At 50.6% G+C, this 16,809-nt stretch overlaps 1 protein-coding gene across 2 annotated transcripts in view; it reads right to left on the bottom strand.

The window, feature by feature from the left end:
- The window catches only part of ASTN1 (astrotactin 1), a 326,135-nt gene that overhangs the window by 167,486 nt on the left and 141,840 nt on the right, over positions 1–16,809 (bottom strand). Inside the window, exons 3-7 of one of the 2 annotated variants that reach the window (XM_047705323.1) lie at positions 13,578–13,971; positions 11,775–11,921; positions 10,614–10,721; positions 6,008–6,157; positions 4,752–4,919 (exon numbers count right to left, since the gene is read on the bottom strand). In XM_047705323.1, coding sequence (XP_047561279.1) covers positions 4,752–4,919; positions 6,008–6,157; positions 10,614–10,721; positions 11,775–11,921; positions 13,578–13,971 — 967 coding nt within the window. The remainder of the gene's footprint in view (positions 1–4,751; positions 4,920–6,007; positions 6,158–10,613; positions 10,722–11,774; positions 11,922–13,577; positions 13,972–16,809) is intronic. The other variant, XM_047705324.1, reaches the window with a different exon arrangement.

The following is a 16,809-nucleotide window of genomic DNA, read 5'->3' as shown; positions in this document are numbered from 1 at the left end:
ATTAAGGAAAGACCTTGAAGCTGGGCTCCTCAGACACGGCTGGGCTGGACTTGACAGGGACAAAAGCCTGAGACACCTATCCTTCCGGTGGCGGTTGGCTTTTATTAAATGGAATTGGGGGCTGCGCTTCCTCTGAAGAGGGAAATCTCTGGAAGACATCTGGACTTGGGTAATCTCTAACTGCCTGGCCTCCCTCCCTGTAGAGACATCAGGCAAGAGGCAGGCCCAGAGTCAAAGAGCCCCACATGACTCTGGGAGGGCAGACAGAGGGAAGTATGCCAAGGTACGTCCTGAAGGAAGGTGGTTTTAAATGGGCCACAAAAGGGAGTCTGGAAAGAGTGGGCACAAAATGGGAGCTGTGCTACCCTGCCAAACTGAGCTCGAGAGAGACAGAGAGAGAGAGGCAGAGAGGCAGTGGTTCAGACCGAGGAAAGGGGAAGAGGGCTAGACTTGAGTCTAGAAAACTGGTCCAACGCCCCTCGCCAAATCTTACGTATTTCTCTGTGGCCAGGACTGGCCTCTAGAAAGATCTGGGGTAGAAGTGATTTCTGTGGATGGCAACTGAAATTTGCTTTAGCTTGGGAGCCTGTGCTCCTTGCAGACCCATAAAAGCTACATATCTTGAAAAGGGCAGTGAGGGTCTGTGGCCGGGGCTGGCGGGGGGGCTATGAAATCGAGCAGGTGTGTGAACCCTCCTCGGCAGCCCAACAGGCAGAACGAAGCCCGAGAATGGAGGGTTAAAAACGCTGCTGAAACCAGTTAGTCTGTGTTTCCATCAAAAGCCAAGCAAGTGAGCAAACAGACGAGCATAAGAAAAACCCATAGAAGGCACAGGAGAAGTCAACCTCTGGCTGGATCCAGCCAGGGCACGAAGCCATATTCAACCTCAGCAGTTGGCTGTTAGCCCACCTGGGCCAGAGACACACCTAAGGTCACAAAGCTGGGAGGAGAATGTCAGTGTGCAGTTGGCCAAGACTTCCAGGCACCGGGCTTACAGTTCAGCTACATCACATCCCTCCCAAATCGTGTGTCACTAGAATGTAGAAAGAAAACAGATCAGCAAGCTTCCTCCAGCTCTAGTTCTTCCATAGACTCCTGACACGTCTTTGAAGGGTCTTTGTGGTCTCCCTAAACAGGGCTGGGGAGCTACAAAGAGGAGCATAACGACGCTTGTCCTTTCTCTGCCCTTTTCCTCCTCCTGTTTCCACAGGCACCATGACAATGATCACAAACCCAGTGGCTAAAATAATACTAATTTATTTTCTTACAGTTCTGTAGGTCAGAAGTCTGACATACGTCTCACGGGGCTAAACACAGGAAGTCCATAGGGCTACGCTCCTTTTCAGAGCCTTGAGTGGAGGATCCATTTCCTTGCCTTTTCCACCTTCTGGAAGCCGTCCCATTCCTTATGGCAGGCCCCCTTCCTCCAGCTTCAAAGCCGGCAGTGGCTGCTGGAGTCCTTCTCATGTCTCAGCTCGTAGGGTCTGGCCGCTGCCTCTGCCTCCCTCTTCCACTTTGAAGGACCCTTGTGATTGTACTGGGCCCGTCTAGGTGATCCAAGATACTCTCCTCATTTTATTTTTTTAAAGATTCACTTATTTATTTGAGAGAGAGAGAGAGAGAGAGCTGGAACAAGTGGGACAAGGGGCAGAGGGAGAGAATCTCAAGCAGACTCCCCACTAAGCAGGGAGCCCAGCTCAGGGCTCGATCTCACAACCCTGAGATCACGACCTGAGCCGAAACCAAGAGTCAGATGCTTCACCGATTGAGCCACCCAGTGACCCCTACTCTCCCCATTTTAAAGCCACTGGTTTAGCAACCTCAATTCATCTTTGCCAGGTAACGTAACTCATTCACAGGTTCTAGGGATGAGGAGGAGCCCACTGTCGGGGACCCAATATTCTGCCTACCACAGCTGCTCTTCTGGACCACAGCGCAGGTGATGAGTAAATACACGCTTCACTCTGGAACCCTCTGGAAGGTTGCCTAAGGATAGCTCCAGGCCCCCGAGGATGCTCCTTTGCAGGGAATGAGCGTGTGTGTTTGTGTGTTTGTGTAGCGCGTGCGTGAAGAAGTACACACGTGCCCTTGCACAGCTCCACATCTCCATATGGGCAGACCCCTCGGCATGGCTGGGAAAGCACATGTCCCAACACTATGACATTTCCAAGTGAGTTAGCTGGAGGGATGCAAAAATAACGTCGGCTTGACTTGCAGCCAATTCCCACACTCAGCTCTTTGGAGGAAGGCTCCGGGATGGAGTGTGGGAGGCGATAAAGTTTCTCAGTGATGAGCGTGTGGGCTGACCACATCATCCCATGTGAGGGAAGAAAGCAGGGTAGGGAGGGGGAGGGCTTCCATTTCCAGCATTAATGGGAATAAATGTCTCCGCAGCAGCCTTCCTCGGCTGCTCCCCCAAAGGAAGATGTTGCACCTTAGTCTCCGGTATGGGGTGTGGGTTCCTATCTGTGGTCTCCCCCGTGGCCTTCCAGCTGGCTATTTGTTAATCGTCCCAGAGACTGGGAAACCATTAGCAGAGGAGGGCTTCCTAGAGCCATTTTCAGCAAGGATTAGAAACGAGATGTCTGGGAAGACTGAAGAGGCAGGTGATGGGAACTTCACTGTGGACAAGCAGGCGCCCCAACTCCCGGCTCGGGAAGCATGCTCAGTACTGAAGGCTGCGTCCATAGCCTTCAGGGACAAATATGTTGGATCTGACTTGGCTGGGGAAGTCACACAACCCTTGATAATCCCACCTGTGTTCAGACTTCATGATAGATGGAACACAGACTATATGCCTTGGGAAGCCAGGGGGCTTTAAGTGAGTTATGTACATTCTTGGGACAATTCACATATTGATCTAAAGGAGATCATTTCTAAGACCCCTCCATGCTCAAAACACCAATCCCTTCTCTCCCCACATGTAATTACAAGTGCTTCCTGTTCTTTAGAACCTCAGGAAAACCTTCCAAGGCCTTCTGGAGATCAGGCTTGTCTCAGAAGTGAGTTTAAGCTCTGAGCTTGTCCCAGGATCTCCCACTCCAAGTCAGCCAGGGAGGGACCAGAGACCAGCTCAGGCACACGGAGAGGCCCTGCCTTGGAGACGAGCCCTTTTTCCTTTCTCCCGAGCACACTGGCTTTTGGGCATGGCGCACAGCCCATCTGTTTGATTTGGTGTTTGCCTGACCGCGTGGGAAGAACAGTAAGCAAGCACAGTCTTAGACATCAGATGTTTAAAATGCTATACTTTCTCTTCCATATGGGGGTCTGGAATCCCTATGACGGGTCCAGGTGACAACAGCCCTTAGACCTAAGAAGGTGAACTTTGGATGTTGTAGCTGCCCGCTACTCTCCCCAAAGCACACCACAATGCATCATAACAGAAGCAAGGCTCTGTCCCTTGGACTCAAACGTTACTAATATCCCTCCACCCCAGCACCTGAAGAAAATGTACCTGTAGGGGTAGGTGTGTGCACTGTGTATGTGTGTATGTACATGTGTACTCTGTGTGCACAAGTGTGCACGTGTGTGCAAGTGTGTGCCTATGTATGTATGTATATGCATGTGTATATGTGCACATTTGTGCATGTATGTGTGCATACGTGTGTGTGTGTGTGTGTGAGATGGAGGAGAAGGGGCTGTGCATGAGATACAGAGAGCTAAAGGAATTGGCCCCCTGCTCCCAACATTTGCCCTGGATGTCTTAGCTGTCATTACAAGCCTTCCTTTGTTCTGGAGCATCACGCTGCTCTGGGAAGCATCTGTCCGTGTTACTGAATCTAAAAGACCCAGATCTTGATGGAGATTGTTGGAGATGAACCCTCTTCTACAAGGAAAGTGCACAGCAACCTGGAAGGAGGGACCCATACTCCTCGGGATCGTGGAGCTCTCAAGCTCGGGGCATGCCCCCACACGTGTCTTGTCCACACGTGGACCCTCTCGGGGAAGCCCCAGCCCCATCTCATAACATGACAGCCTGAGCAATGTCTCTCCCCTTGGCCCCAGTAATCTCTCTCCTAGGATTTCTCTGAAGATATTAACTTCACATGTGCCCTGCATTTATGTGGAAAGATATTCATTTTGGTAGTATTTGTAAAAATTAAAAATTTAAAGCATCCTAAATGTCAACGAATAGGGAACTATTTAAATGAGCTATGATATGGCCATACAATGGAATACCTAATAGTCATTAAAATTATGTTATTGAGGAATATTTAACGGTTCTGGAAAATTTTCACGATAGAATGTGACGTGAAAAACTCAAGAAAGAGCTACTAGACGTAGTATGCTTATAAGTCTCTCAAACTCACGCACAGATTAAAGATCGGAAGGGAGGACGTCATGATTTTAAAGTGATTTCTCCAGGAGAGAGAATTATAGATGATTATCATTTTCTTCTATAAGCTTTCTTAAATTTTCCAAATTTTCTACAATAAACATGCATTAAAAGGTCTAGCCCCAGCGGCTGACATCCGCTGGCAGGATGCCAAATGGATGGTGGAGATCGTCCTAGACTGGCCTGTCTGGGATGCAGAATGGGGGCTACAAATAGGGTACTTCCAAGGCTTTCTGCCTGAAGATGCCACATTCTAAGCCAATGGGCTCAGGAGCCCCCACACACTGGCAGCTTGCAAGGCCGAGGCCCCCAAAGGCAATGGAGACATCCGGAGAAGATGGTGGGGGTTTCCAAGGGGGTGACTGCAAGAGGCACAAACTCTGACAGTTACCCGCTGCCCGGTGCTCCTGCCTACCAGTTTCGGGGTCGCATTGGTGTTCACAGGGGTCCAGGAGCCGCCGGGCACAGAGGTCCATGGCCCAGGGCCCACTGGAGTTCTGCTGAGAGAAGAGAACCACTTGAGCTGGGTTCAGCCAGTCACTGGCATCCAGCTGGCTCCCCTCCAACAGGATGAACCGGCTCCCTGCGGGAGAGAGAGAAGAGGAATGCCTGGACATGCACACGACAACACACACACACACGCACACACAAACACACACACAACACACACACAAACACACAGACGCACACGCACACACGTGCGTGCATGCGCACGTGCGGGCCAGCATCCCTCGAGACAGAGTAAGGGACACTCCACAGGTTGGCCCAATCCCGAGGTCATTGCACCTACCAGCCCTGGCCTGTCATGAGCCCCTGAGCGAGGGATCAGCAGTTGGAGGCTGGGCAACCACTTGGACCTCCTCCTGCCCTTGCTGAATCCCATCTCTATCAGGGTGGGCCCAGGGAATTATCGGGCGGAGCCACTCTGTGATGGCCACAGCATGACTCCATCAGACCCAGACCCAGCCACAGGCACTGGCATTCACTCAAGGAGCAGGGACCTGCCATCAAAGAGCAGGCCCTCTAATGGCGCGGACAGTCCCCACCTGTTTCCAGCCTTCTAGCGGCGAGAGAAGAGACTTTAACAAGTCAATTAGGTTCTCTGGGCTTCAAGAAATCAGGGCTTCCAGAACCCGTACAACTCCCTCATTATACTGGGGTCCCCCTGGATGAAAGGAAATTATTGCTTCAGAGTTCCAGGCTTTTAGCAAGTTACTGCAATTAGGAATTTCTCACCCAGGCATACCAAACCAAAGCGTGGCTGGTTCTTAACCACTTCCAAGTTCCCAGTTAGCTTCTCCCTTCCCAAAAGCCAGAGAATCTCTTGGTGTCTATCTGCCTGTATCCAGCATGCTCTGTAATTCTCTACCTAGACAGGGGCTTATTTGAAAGCAAACAGAAATGAGAAATTGGAGTGGGCATAGAGAAGAGGAGGTAATCTGTTCACTTTTGTGTTGTTACTGTTGTTGTTGTTTTGTTTTTTTTTAAGATTAAAAAATTTTGACTTTGTCAGTGGACAATCCAAATGTGTCCTAAGCCTTACTTATCTGGGTTTGTTTTTCCCTCACTTACAGTAATAATTAACAGTGACCCCTGGCTTCTCTATCTTCCTGACCCAAGATGAAAACTTCCCCTTTGAGGAAGAAGCCACATCCTCGGAAGCGAGCTTACCATCGGCGATCAGGTGCTCGGGGACATGCAGGGTGATTTTGACAACGAGGGGGCAGCTGACATGAGAGGAGCACACGAGGCCAATCACACAGCTGGTGATGCTGATCAGCGTCAAGGTGGTCTTATTCACAGGACTTCTGGGAGAGCCCACTGGAAGCAAGATACAAGCAAGACACACACAGTGTTAAGAATCTTGGCAGCGGGAGGCCAGTCTGGCCTTCTGCTGCCCAACCCAGCCAACAGGGGAGGCAGTGGGCAAACCTAGTCCAGGCAAAGAATGTTTCAGCTCACAACCCCAATGAGCTTCATCCTCATGGAACACCGTGTTCTCAGCTCTAGTCAGAGGGGCTTAGCATGCTAATGGCCCTCGGGGTCAACAACGATCAGTTGTGTGCAAGTTCTCCACACTTTTCCTGGGACAGGTTCACAAAGAAATCCTAAAGGAGGGCATTCTCCCCTGCTACCCACCTGACTGAGCTCCAACCTCTTGCCCAAGGGTGGTAAGGATGCTTCCAACCCGTTCTAGAAGTCTCTGCACTTCTCACCGCTTCTCACAGAGGGCGCTCTCACAAACCCGCTCCTTCCTCCCAGGGCTCAGACTACTTCTCCAACTGCCTCTTGAGGAACTTCCCAAACTCTGTGGGTGGGAGTCCTACAGGTCAATCTCTGTCTAGAGAACCGGGAATGAGGAAAGTCTGCTCTGTATGTGTAGAGGATGTTGTCATGCCTGAAGGGTCCCCCCCAGTCCAGCAGTGACTGGGGTGACATTATAAATGGCTAGTGAGCAAAGAAGGAGGCCGAGAAGGCACTTGCAGGCCGTTGCGGACAGGAATAGGAAGGAAGGTTTCCCTGGTGTGTCTTTGTTTTTGGTTTTTGTGCAGAGGATAAAATGGTAGTAATAAGAGGAATGTTTCATGCGGAGGCAGAACAGATGTGGGAAAGTAAGAAAGCAAGGCAAGTGGCCAAGAGAATATGTCCTTTGTCATTTTCTAATGGTTTGACCTGTGTTGGCATTTATGACTGACAGAAATAAAAGACATCTATTATGTCAGACAGCAGGTAAAATGCTTTGCACACCTTATTTTACTTTTATTATTTGCTTCCTTAGAATAAATCTAGGAGTCCAGACAGTAACTACCCACTTCACAGGTAAGGAAAATAAGTCTCACAGAGATCAACCTCACAGTGACAGTAAAAATTTACAAAGCATAATTCTGCATCAGGCGCCAGTGTGCGGGCTTTACGTGGCTCATGTCACTTAATGAGGACCATGGTCTGATGAGACAGCTCCCACAGAGAGACCGTCAGAGAGGTGACAGGGCACATCCAGGGACAAGCTGCTGCTAAGGAGCTGGGACAGAGGCAGGGGTCGGGCTGGGGCACCATCCCCCAGACGAGGCACGACTCAATCTCTGGGCCCGGGGAGTCTTTGGAAGGGCTGTTCTCAGGACCGCAGGGAAGGTCTGGGTCTGCACCTGCCCGTTAGGGCAGCAGGTGCCCTGAGTGGGTGTGCTGGCAGGAGCTGGGATGGGACACCACAGGATGGCAGGCAGCCTCTGGATCCCCTGTCCCTTGCTACCTAGAGATATTCTTTTCATCTTAGGAGCCTTTCACCAAGGGGTCGATTTTCCCACACTTAAAATCTCTACCTCCAGCCCAAACTGGCCCTGAGCAGCAAGAGATCTGCCACCAACCAAGCTCATCCCCCAGGCACTGGGATGAGAAGCTGGGGCCTCCCTCTTCCTCTGATTTCCACCACCTGCAGAATGCGCCCTGAGACTCCACCTTGTCTGACCCCGCCCTCGGCTCTATAAGCCCCGCCCTCCCCCTCCTCCGATACCCTTAAATATGTTTCCATCTTGGGTCCAGAGTCTCCCTTGCCTTCATTCTCTCCATCCTGACCCGAGCCCAGCATCGCACACCTGGACAGCAGCAAGAGCCGTGTGCCCAGTCTCCCTGCCTCAACCTCCCCCACCCTTGCCCCCCCAGAGGAGCCCTTTGCAAAGCTGAGTGGACCAGTGAGACGATCTTGAAAAGCCTCCGGGGGCGCCAACTGAAGGGTTAGGTCCAAGTCCTCCGGTCAAGGCGCATGCTGTCTCCTGCTCATCCGGCCTTATTTCCTAAGCAAACTGCAAACCTGCACCATACGCTTCATTCTAGTAAAGTCTTTCCCACTCTCTCACTAGACCATTATCGTTTATGTCTCTGTGACTTTGCACATATCATTTCCTCCTCCGCAGAATGCCATTTTGTCACCTTGTCAGCCTGGTATACACCTACTCTTCAAGTCTCCGCTCCAACAGCATCTCCTTGTAAACACTTCCCTGAAACCTTTGAGAGCGGATTCTCACTCATCCCCTGCTGCTCCTCTAGCCCTGGGAGCACCCTGCCGTTAAAGCTTTTATCACACGGTGTTGTCACTCTTTACAGGCACTTGCTGCTGCTCTCACGTGATTGCAGTGACTTGCTACTCATCTTCTCGCCTCCCTGGTCCTTCTGTACCATCGAACCATCATCCAGCATCTCTACCTGGCTTCAAAACGTCCAGTGGTTCCCTGTGACCTACAGGACCAAGTGCAAACTCATGGCACAGGTGCGATCCTGGGGGATCTGGCCTGGTATCCAGCCCCGTCCCCACTACCCTGTGGCCTGTGTTCTTACACCTGCCATACAGAACTGCTTTCATGTGCTTAAAAATACCATGTTCTTTTGTGCCTTCCAGGCTTTCTAGATGCCGTTTTCCTTACTAGGTTGTCCTTACCCTAGATTCTGCGTTTTCAATAAATTCTATATGCTGTATGTAACCCACATCTAATTATTTTCTCCTTCTTTGTCTCCTATTGCTGCCAGGTAGAATGACCTGTTCTGTCCTCTGAGTACTCATTTTACTTTATTTATAATATTAAATTAGGGCTTATCACCGTGCCATGTTTCCATGCTTCTACCTCCCATCACAAAGCCTGACCTATGGCAGGTGAGTTATAAAATTTGCCGGCCTGATTGATGTATTCAGTTCAATTCAACAAACACTTACAAGCATCTCTTATAGGCAAAATCCTTCGCTGGGCACTTTGGAAAAGTAAATTAGATATGCCCATCCCTAAGAAGCTTACAGTCTACTTGATAGCAATAAACAGTTGATGGACTAGGAAAGCTTGGTATTTTAAAGGAACAATTTGATGCTGCAAAGAAACTCATTCTAATTCATTACTATGGCTCTTCGTAAACAGGATTTTATTAAAGCAGAACACGCCCTGTTCAGGGTCCGATGGGCCAAGGTTCACTATCTGCTGTATATTAATAGCTAAAGAGGATCAAGGATCCACATTCTCCCCTCAGGGTTACTGGTGCATCAGACGTTAGGCAGCCCAGAGCCCCACTGATCTCTTGAGGAAAATGGTGGGAAGGACTTTTGTCCTGATAGTAGCAAAGCTTAGAGAAGCTGCAACTGAGGCATTAAAAGGGCTGCTCCCAATCTCTGGGAAGAATGCCCTCAGTGTGGAAGGAACCCGAGTAGAGGTAGGAGAGAGCCAAAATGTAAATGTCTTTGGGTGGGGGGGCGTTGGTTGATGATGGGTTGGGGAAAATGCCATTGGGTATAACACAAGGGGAGGCCGCTCAAACATCCTCCACTCTATCTCAGTGGGTCCCTGTCTGAAATTCCTTAAGATGGAGTGTCGCACAAGCCTGAAGCCGCACTGCAGAGAGATCTGAGAGCGATGACAATGACGGCTGCACAGAGCTCTGCGGGTCACCCAAAGAGCCCATTTTAATAGAATTAAATGCTGATCGGAGCCCAGTGTGTGAGGTATTGTTAACATGCTTTGTATATGAGGAATCAGACTCAGAGAAGCTGTTGTTCTCCTCCAATATCACACAGCAAGTAAACAGAGAAGCCTGTTGAACCCAGACTTCCCTCAGTGACAAAAGTGCTCCCAGCAAGGCCACGGGCAGTGGCACCTCATTGCCACAGCCACATGGTGACACAGGAGCAGGGGCCCAGGGAGCATCTGTGTGGAAGGACGGCACTAACAGGGCTGAGAAGAGTATGTGAGCTCCCCAGGACCCTGCCGGGAGAAAGGAGGGCACTTGGAGGCTTAGGGGTCCCCTGATTCCACCGGGGAGGGGATGAAAGGCCAAATACCGTTACAGACGGATCACAGATGATTCCTCGGCGACCCTGCCCCCTAAGCACTGCCTCCCCAACCCCATGGCCCGTGTGGCCGGGTAAGCAAGGGGACATATACCGTCCACATTTTCACATACAACACACTTTATCAACTTTATTTCCTGTGTCTAAACAGCAAAATATGACTCCTGAGGCTTCCAGAAGGAATTGAGAGTCTTCTGACCAAGAAATAGCCTTTCAAACAACTTGAAAACTTGTTTGAGAGTGCCATTATCTGGGAGAGATGATTCTCAGAAATTTTCCACTCTAGGCTCTTCTTTCTTCCTTAGGAGGAAACACCAGCTGTGGTCCAAGGCATGCTTCCTGCAGAAACCGGCTTCGGTCCACACAGCCCCCAGCCCGACCCAGCCCCTCTGCAGCTCCTCGGCTCCCCTGCCCGGAGCCCTGCCACCCGCTGTGCCCCTCCAACCTTCCCACCTCGGCTGCGCCTCCGGCTCCGCGAGGGGTCGGTGTAGAAGGTCAGCTGGGGGTCATTTTCTGTTTCAGTGCCAGAATCCCCTTCAGGGCTCAGGAAGGCAGAACCAGCTGTAATGAAAAGAAGCACAGCACAGTCAACATCTTCAGTTTTTCCTTCATGACACCAAATCACTGGGCAAGTTCAGGAGAAAAATCGATAAAAATAAGAGCAGGTTGACCAACAATTTGGGAGGAGGAGGCACGGACCCTGGAGCTTTCGGATACACAGACTGATTGAAGAAGTGGACCTTCTCATGACAGTGGTCACTGGCGCCCACCCCCACATAGCCCGGGCTCACCCCCACCCCGAGGTGGGCCCCTCCCAGCAGCACTGTCCGAGAGGAGCTTCGAGGGTGGTGGGTGGGAAGGGATGGAAGGGAAACTTCCCTCCTCGAAAGTTCGGATGTTCTATTTTTGGTTTTCTCTGGTCCTAGAATTAATATACATTCAGTGGCGAAAAGAGGGAAAAAATAATAAAGAGAATGCACAGAAATGTGCACAGGGAACAACCCTGATATCCTCTAAAGCCTGTCAATCAGAGAAAAACTCCATTCACACTTGACGTATATGCTCTCTGTCTTTTTCTGACACAGAGGTAGATAAAGGCCTTTTAATCTCCCCTTACAAATGGCATTTTGCTGTACCTTCCATTTTATAGTCTTGGGGTTTTTTTCCCCCCATTTAATAAATGGGTGCGCAACTTTCCATATGAACAAATATGGATCTATCTTATCATCCTAAATGACCACATGAGAAGCCGCCAGACAACAGACAGATGTGCAGGTAGTTAACCGATTCCCTATTGATGGACACTTAAGCTATTTCCAATTTTTCGCTCTTTTAAACAATGTTGTGATGAACAGCCTTTTACACACAGCTCTGCGCACTCGTCCAATTATTTCCTAAGGATAAATGCCTTGTTTATGAAATTACTTGGTTAGAAGGTTTGTGCATTGAAGTTTTTTTGGCTAAGTAACACTCAACAGGCTTCCAGAAAGACTGGGCCCAAACACACACCCTCTAGCCATGCCTGAGAGTTGGGGGTCCAACCTATGAGTGGTCCTGCCTCTACCGATGTTAAGGAATCCGCCACCTGCAAGCCCGGCCATCAGACGCAGATACCTCTCGCCTTGTTGTTGATGCGCTTTCTCTGGCTGCTGGAGGTGTGCGAGAGCAGAGTGGCTTGCTGGTGGTTGGAGTCCACAGGGCTGGTGGCAATGATGTTATCCTTGTACTTGTTCATCAGCGACAGCTTGGCATTGTCGCTTCCTGCGGAAGGAGAAGTCAAGGCAAATGCTTTCAGAGAAAAGGCTAGAAGAAAGTGGGAGCACAGAAAGCTGCCTGAGTTTCACAGAACTGAAATAAGGAACCTTTAAAGTGAGAGATTGGCGAGACTAAACACACCTCTGATTTCTGCAGGGCTGCAAAACTGAGGGAGGAGAGTAGGAGAGAGATGACAACCGAAAACCCAAGTCCACTGATTCTGAATTGATTCGGGTCACCGCATGTGGCCCGCTGGCAAGAGACAGACGACGGATTCCTTTCTCCGGGGTGGCACAGAGTTTTCAAAAGAAGCTGAATTTGAGTGCATTCAAGCAGAAAACACCCTCTCCCTCTTCCATTCCAGTCCACACCGTTCCCGGCAGTCTAACACCACTACTATTCATATTTGCAGTACTGGCTGCTCCCCGAATTCCTTAGAGTTTGGAACCCCATGAGCATTACGTGGACCTGATGGGCTTTGCACCACGCCAGGTGCCATGGGGAATGTAAGGCATTGACCACAGGTCTCTTCTCCTCAAGGACTTCCCAGAATTTAAATCTCATTAAGAAGTGGCTATTCATACAGGATCTCTCCTAGATACAAAGCAGAATGGAGACTTTTTTTTTTTTTTAAAGATTTATTTATTTACTTGAGTGGTTTGGAAGGGGCAGAGGGACAGAATCTTCAAGCAGACTCCCTGCTGAGCATGAAGCCAGATACGGGGCTTGATCTTACAACCCATGAAATCACGACCTGAGTTGAAACTGAGACTCAGATGTTCAACCGATGGGACCAGCCAAGCTCCCCATAATGGAGACTGCCATGATGTGCTTTCCCTCTTTTCAAGCCCCACTGAAAGTCTATATATCTTCAGCAATATTCAGTATGAAAAATGTCTTCTGTAAAGATAATGGAGCAGTTTTTGAGGGATCGCTGTCTTGGGGTTTTCTCTATGAGGAGTTGTTTATTTATGGAAATTTCAGAGAAAGAGACAGGAGGGCCACTGTAGAAGAAGAGTACAGTGATTTCCTCTCTGCAATTGGTTGACCCCGTTTGGCTCAGCCCGATCAGGTCCAAGTCCTTTCCACCAAGCATCTCTATAGAAACACAAGGCATGTAGGCTCGGACAGCCTGACGGCATTCCTAATCTTTGAAGAAGGGCGACCCTTGTGAAGACCACAGAGGCATGGGCTAGACAACACAACTAGCCACTCCCAGCCCAGACCAAGGTCTTCAGAGTCATAGAAAAGACCAGCACCTCTGCCCCTTCCACACCAGTGGATAAATAAATCACCTAAGCAAACACGTGACTTGCAAAAATGCCCTACACACACGATCTCTCTCACTAGCTTCTTATTTCCCTGGGGCCTACTCTATTATATATGGAAAAGGCTCTATTTGACCCACTCTTCTGTTGGATATAAAGGCATCTCTGCTTCCAGTGCAAAGGGGAAGTGGAGAGGGATTCAGTGTATACTGGTTCTTCTGACTTCCCACATTTGAACACAGCTCCCCTGGTCTCAGGAAAGCGTGTACCCTTCTGGCCCACCTGGGAAAGGGCACAGGTGCATGCCATCATGCAGGACAACTGGCCCCCAGGGTAGAGAAGCTGGTTCCCTCCTCACTCCCTAGTCCCCCAAGAGGAGGAGCGACTTGCCCACCTGGGGTGAGGTCCATCCCCGCCTTCTCGTTGCAGCCCTGCAGGGAGTCCAGGGTGCGGGTGACCTGGCTGGCAAAGTCCTCCCCTCCGTTCATACACTCCCTCTGCAGGTGGTGGCGCAGGTCCGTGATGTCGTACTCATAGCCGTCCAGGATGGGGGTCTCCCGGATGCTCAGGGTGCCGCTGGAGTTGTGGCCCTGCACGCGGGCATTGCGCAGACTCTCCCGTCCGTGCCCGCCGATCAGCACAGAGGGGATGTAGTGAATCTCGTTGGCCGCCTCGGCGCTGGCACTCTTCTGGGGCTGAGGCACCCGGCGACGCTTGCACCAACGCCGGCGAGTGTACAAGATCATCACCAGGCATAAGATGGACAGCAGCAGAGCAATCATGCCGCCCTGGGGAGAAAGGACAGGAGCCGTGGGAAGAGGGCTGAGCTCGTCCCACCAAGAGGCACTGCCCCTCCCCCGACCACCATCCATCACTCACTCATTAACCCATTCACCGGAGTGCGGGATGTACTTAGACCAAGCACATCACTCAGCAGCAAAGGGCCAGTCCATGGTGACGGGTGTTGAAGGAAAATGGAGGAAAGATGGAACTGGGGTGAACAGTGCCTCATTTAAGTGATCCAGGATTGCTTCGTGCCTTAGCAAACAATGTGAAAGAGAAGTGTGTGTGTGTGTGTGTGTGTGTGTGTGTGTGTGTGTGGTTTCAGTTGTAGAAATAGGGGAAAAGGGTTATGTCAATGATCAGTGAGTCCCCCCAGTTTGAAACCTCAACGTCTGTCTCTGTATAATGGAAAAGGTGCCACTTAGCCTGGGGAGGTGGTGGTAAGGACTACGTTAGAGAATGGTGCCCATGGAATCAGGGATGGCCTCACCCTGGACTTAAATGTCACCATAGGAGTATGGGAAGACCATCACCAATCCAAAGAGACCCAATGTCCATTAGGGATTTACAGGCAAGTGTGTAGTGGGCCCTCTACATCTGAACATGACTGTTTAGATCACTTATGGCTTTAGGGAACAGCTTATTCCCACTTCCACAGTCCTGGGTGATCTCCCATTCATGCTTGAGTGAGGGATTGAGACCCATGTCCTGGAGTCAGGCTGGCAGAGAGTTTCCTTCTGAACCTACTCTTCCTCCCAGGGCATCCCCTGAGGCCACTCCTTAAACACCAGGACTCCACTTGGTGGTCTAACAGAGGCCAGGATGCCATGCTTAGTGACACTGAGCATGTCACTTTGACATCTAGGGGGACTTGGGGGGGGTTGCACACCCATTGCTCCCCGGTGCTCCAAGGGCATAAACCTTCCAGTGTGTGGTCTGTATTCACTCCCTTTATTTTGGTCACTTTCCCTCCAAACCTGTTTCATTAGGTGGGGCTGTGCCAAATAGTTCTGCTCTTCACTTGGGCTTCAGTCATTGCCACCCCATTCCCCAGGCTAGAGATAAAAACCTCCTATGAATTCCCAGGGAGTCCCCCCACCGACAAGGCTGGGTCAAGATTATCCCCTCAAACTCATGAACAGGGGCTTTCTCCGGTCTTGTGAGAATTACATCTTGAATTTATAAAGTTCCTCTCCCAATAAATTTTCCCATTTACCATCCCTCCCTCACCAGCACCATGAGCGAAGCAGTGTGTGTGTGTGTGTGTGTGTGTGTGTACCTGTACACACGCACACACACACACACACACACACACACACACACACACGCTGTTGCTTTCAGACAGGCACAGAGCAGCTGAGACAAGAAGCAACAGAGTCAGTTACCAAGTGACAGAACATGTCAGGTGGATTTTCGGGGACATACACTGGCCTCCAGGTATTTCAGATTTTTCCTTTATCCGTGGGACTGTTTCTCCTGATGAAATCTCTCATGCAAGTAGACAGAGACCGTAAGTATGAAGCTGCCCCGGTTGCAGTGTGGGTGGGAGAGCGGGGACAAGTATTCCAGGTCATGGCCGACTGTCACCTCCCTGCAACCCACCGTCCCTCCAGGCACCCCTGCAGACCCCCTGCCCCAGTGTCGCAGCCGAGCCCCCGAGCCTGAGCCCCGCACCCGCGTGCTGAGAGCCCATGCTTGAGTCCAACCCACTTGTTTCTCTGCAATCCCTTTATCTCCGAGTCAGACCCGCCATCCTTTCCTTCACCCCAAATTGAAATTGCAACAATAGGCAATTAAGCCACCCAGAAAGAATAACTTCCCGAGTGAGAGAAGTTGTCAGACATTGAATTAGGCTAGTGAAAGCGAGAGGTAATTTTATTCCCTAAAGAGCTCTAAGAGCAGTATAAACATCAGTCTCCGAGGAATGGCTGAAACACCAACCTTCCGCACACACAGAGGGGTTCGGGGATCCCCTCCGTGCTTCCCCTCAAGGTCCCCCCTCAGAGGATCACAACAGGGTTATGATCGGAGGCAGGCGGCAGGGTCATTCCCATATTTTGCAGGAAGACAGAAAGAACAGCTGTCCGGTTTGGGGCTGTTCCTATGTATCAGACACGTGTTCTAAGTGCTCCAGGCTTTTACCGCCCAGAGGTAGGGTCAACTACTTGTTCCAGTTAAGTAACTTGTTCAAGGGCACAGAGCAAATACACGGTAGTTCCAGAATTCCGGAATGGGAACACAACGCTTCTCATGGCTGAGCTTCCGCGCCTAACCGGGGCTGCAGAGACCCCGCACACCCCCCTCCCCACCCCGTGAGCGGGGTGTCCCACAGATCATCAGCAGGTGGGGTGCGGGGAGGGCGGACGAGCCCACTCACATCTAGCCTCGCTTCTCAAAGGGCACGTCTAGCAGACGGTTGGTCCGAAGAGGCACCGTCATAAACAAAGGACCTCTCACGGAGCAGCCACCAAGGGTCCAAACCCAAGACTGGCTGGCAGTGGAAGGACAACCCTCACGTTTCAAGGTCTCCGTGCTCAAATAAGACAACGCGCATCACACATTACTACATGCCTGAAGGATGCCATTAAATCCCAATTTAGTTAAATTTCCACAAAGAAATTTGTTTTCTCTTTCAGCTGTGAGACCCGTTGAAATTCTCTAGGTTTAGCTCCTCCTTTTCTGATGAAGAAACGATGGCCCAGAGAAACCACAGAAGCAGTTAGTGCAAAGGGGTTCCAGACCCGCCCCTCCTCGTGGCACTGCTCTCTTAGGTACTTCTAAACTTCCCTTCACCCTGTGTGGTCCTAGACATTCCATTAAGAATATTTTAGATCTATGTATTT

This window comes from Lutra lutra, chromosome 15 (assembly GCF_902655055.1).
Source record: "Lutra lutra chromosome 15, mLutLut1.2, whole genome shotgun sequence".
Lineage (NCBI taxonomy): Eukaryota > Metazoa > Chordata > Mammalia > Carnivora > Mustelidae > Lutra > Lutra lutra.
This window is presented reverse-complemented; position numbering and strand designations above follow the sequence as displayed.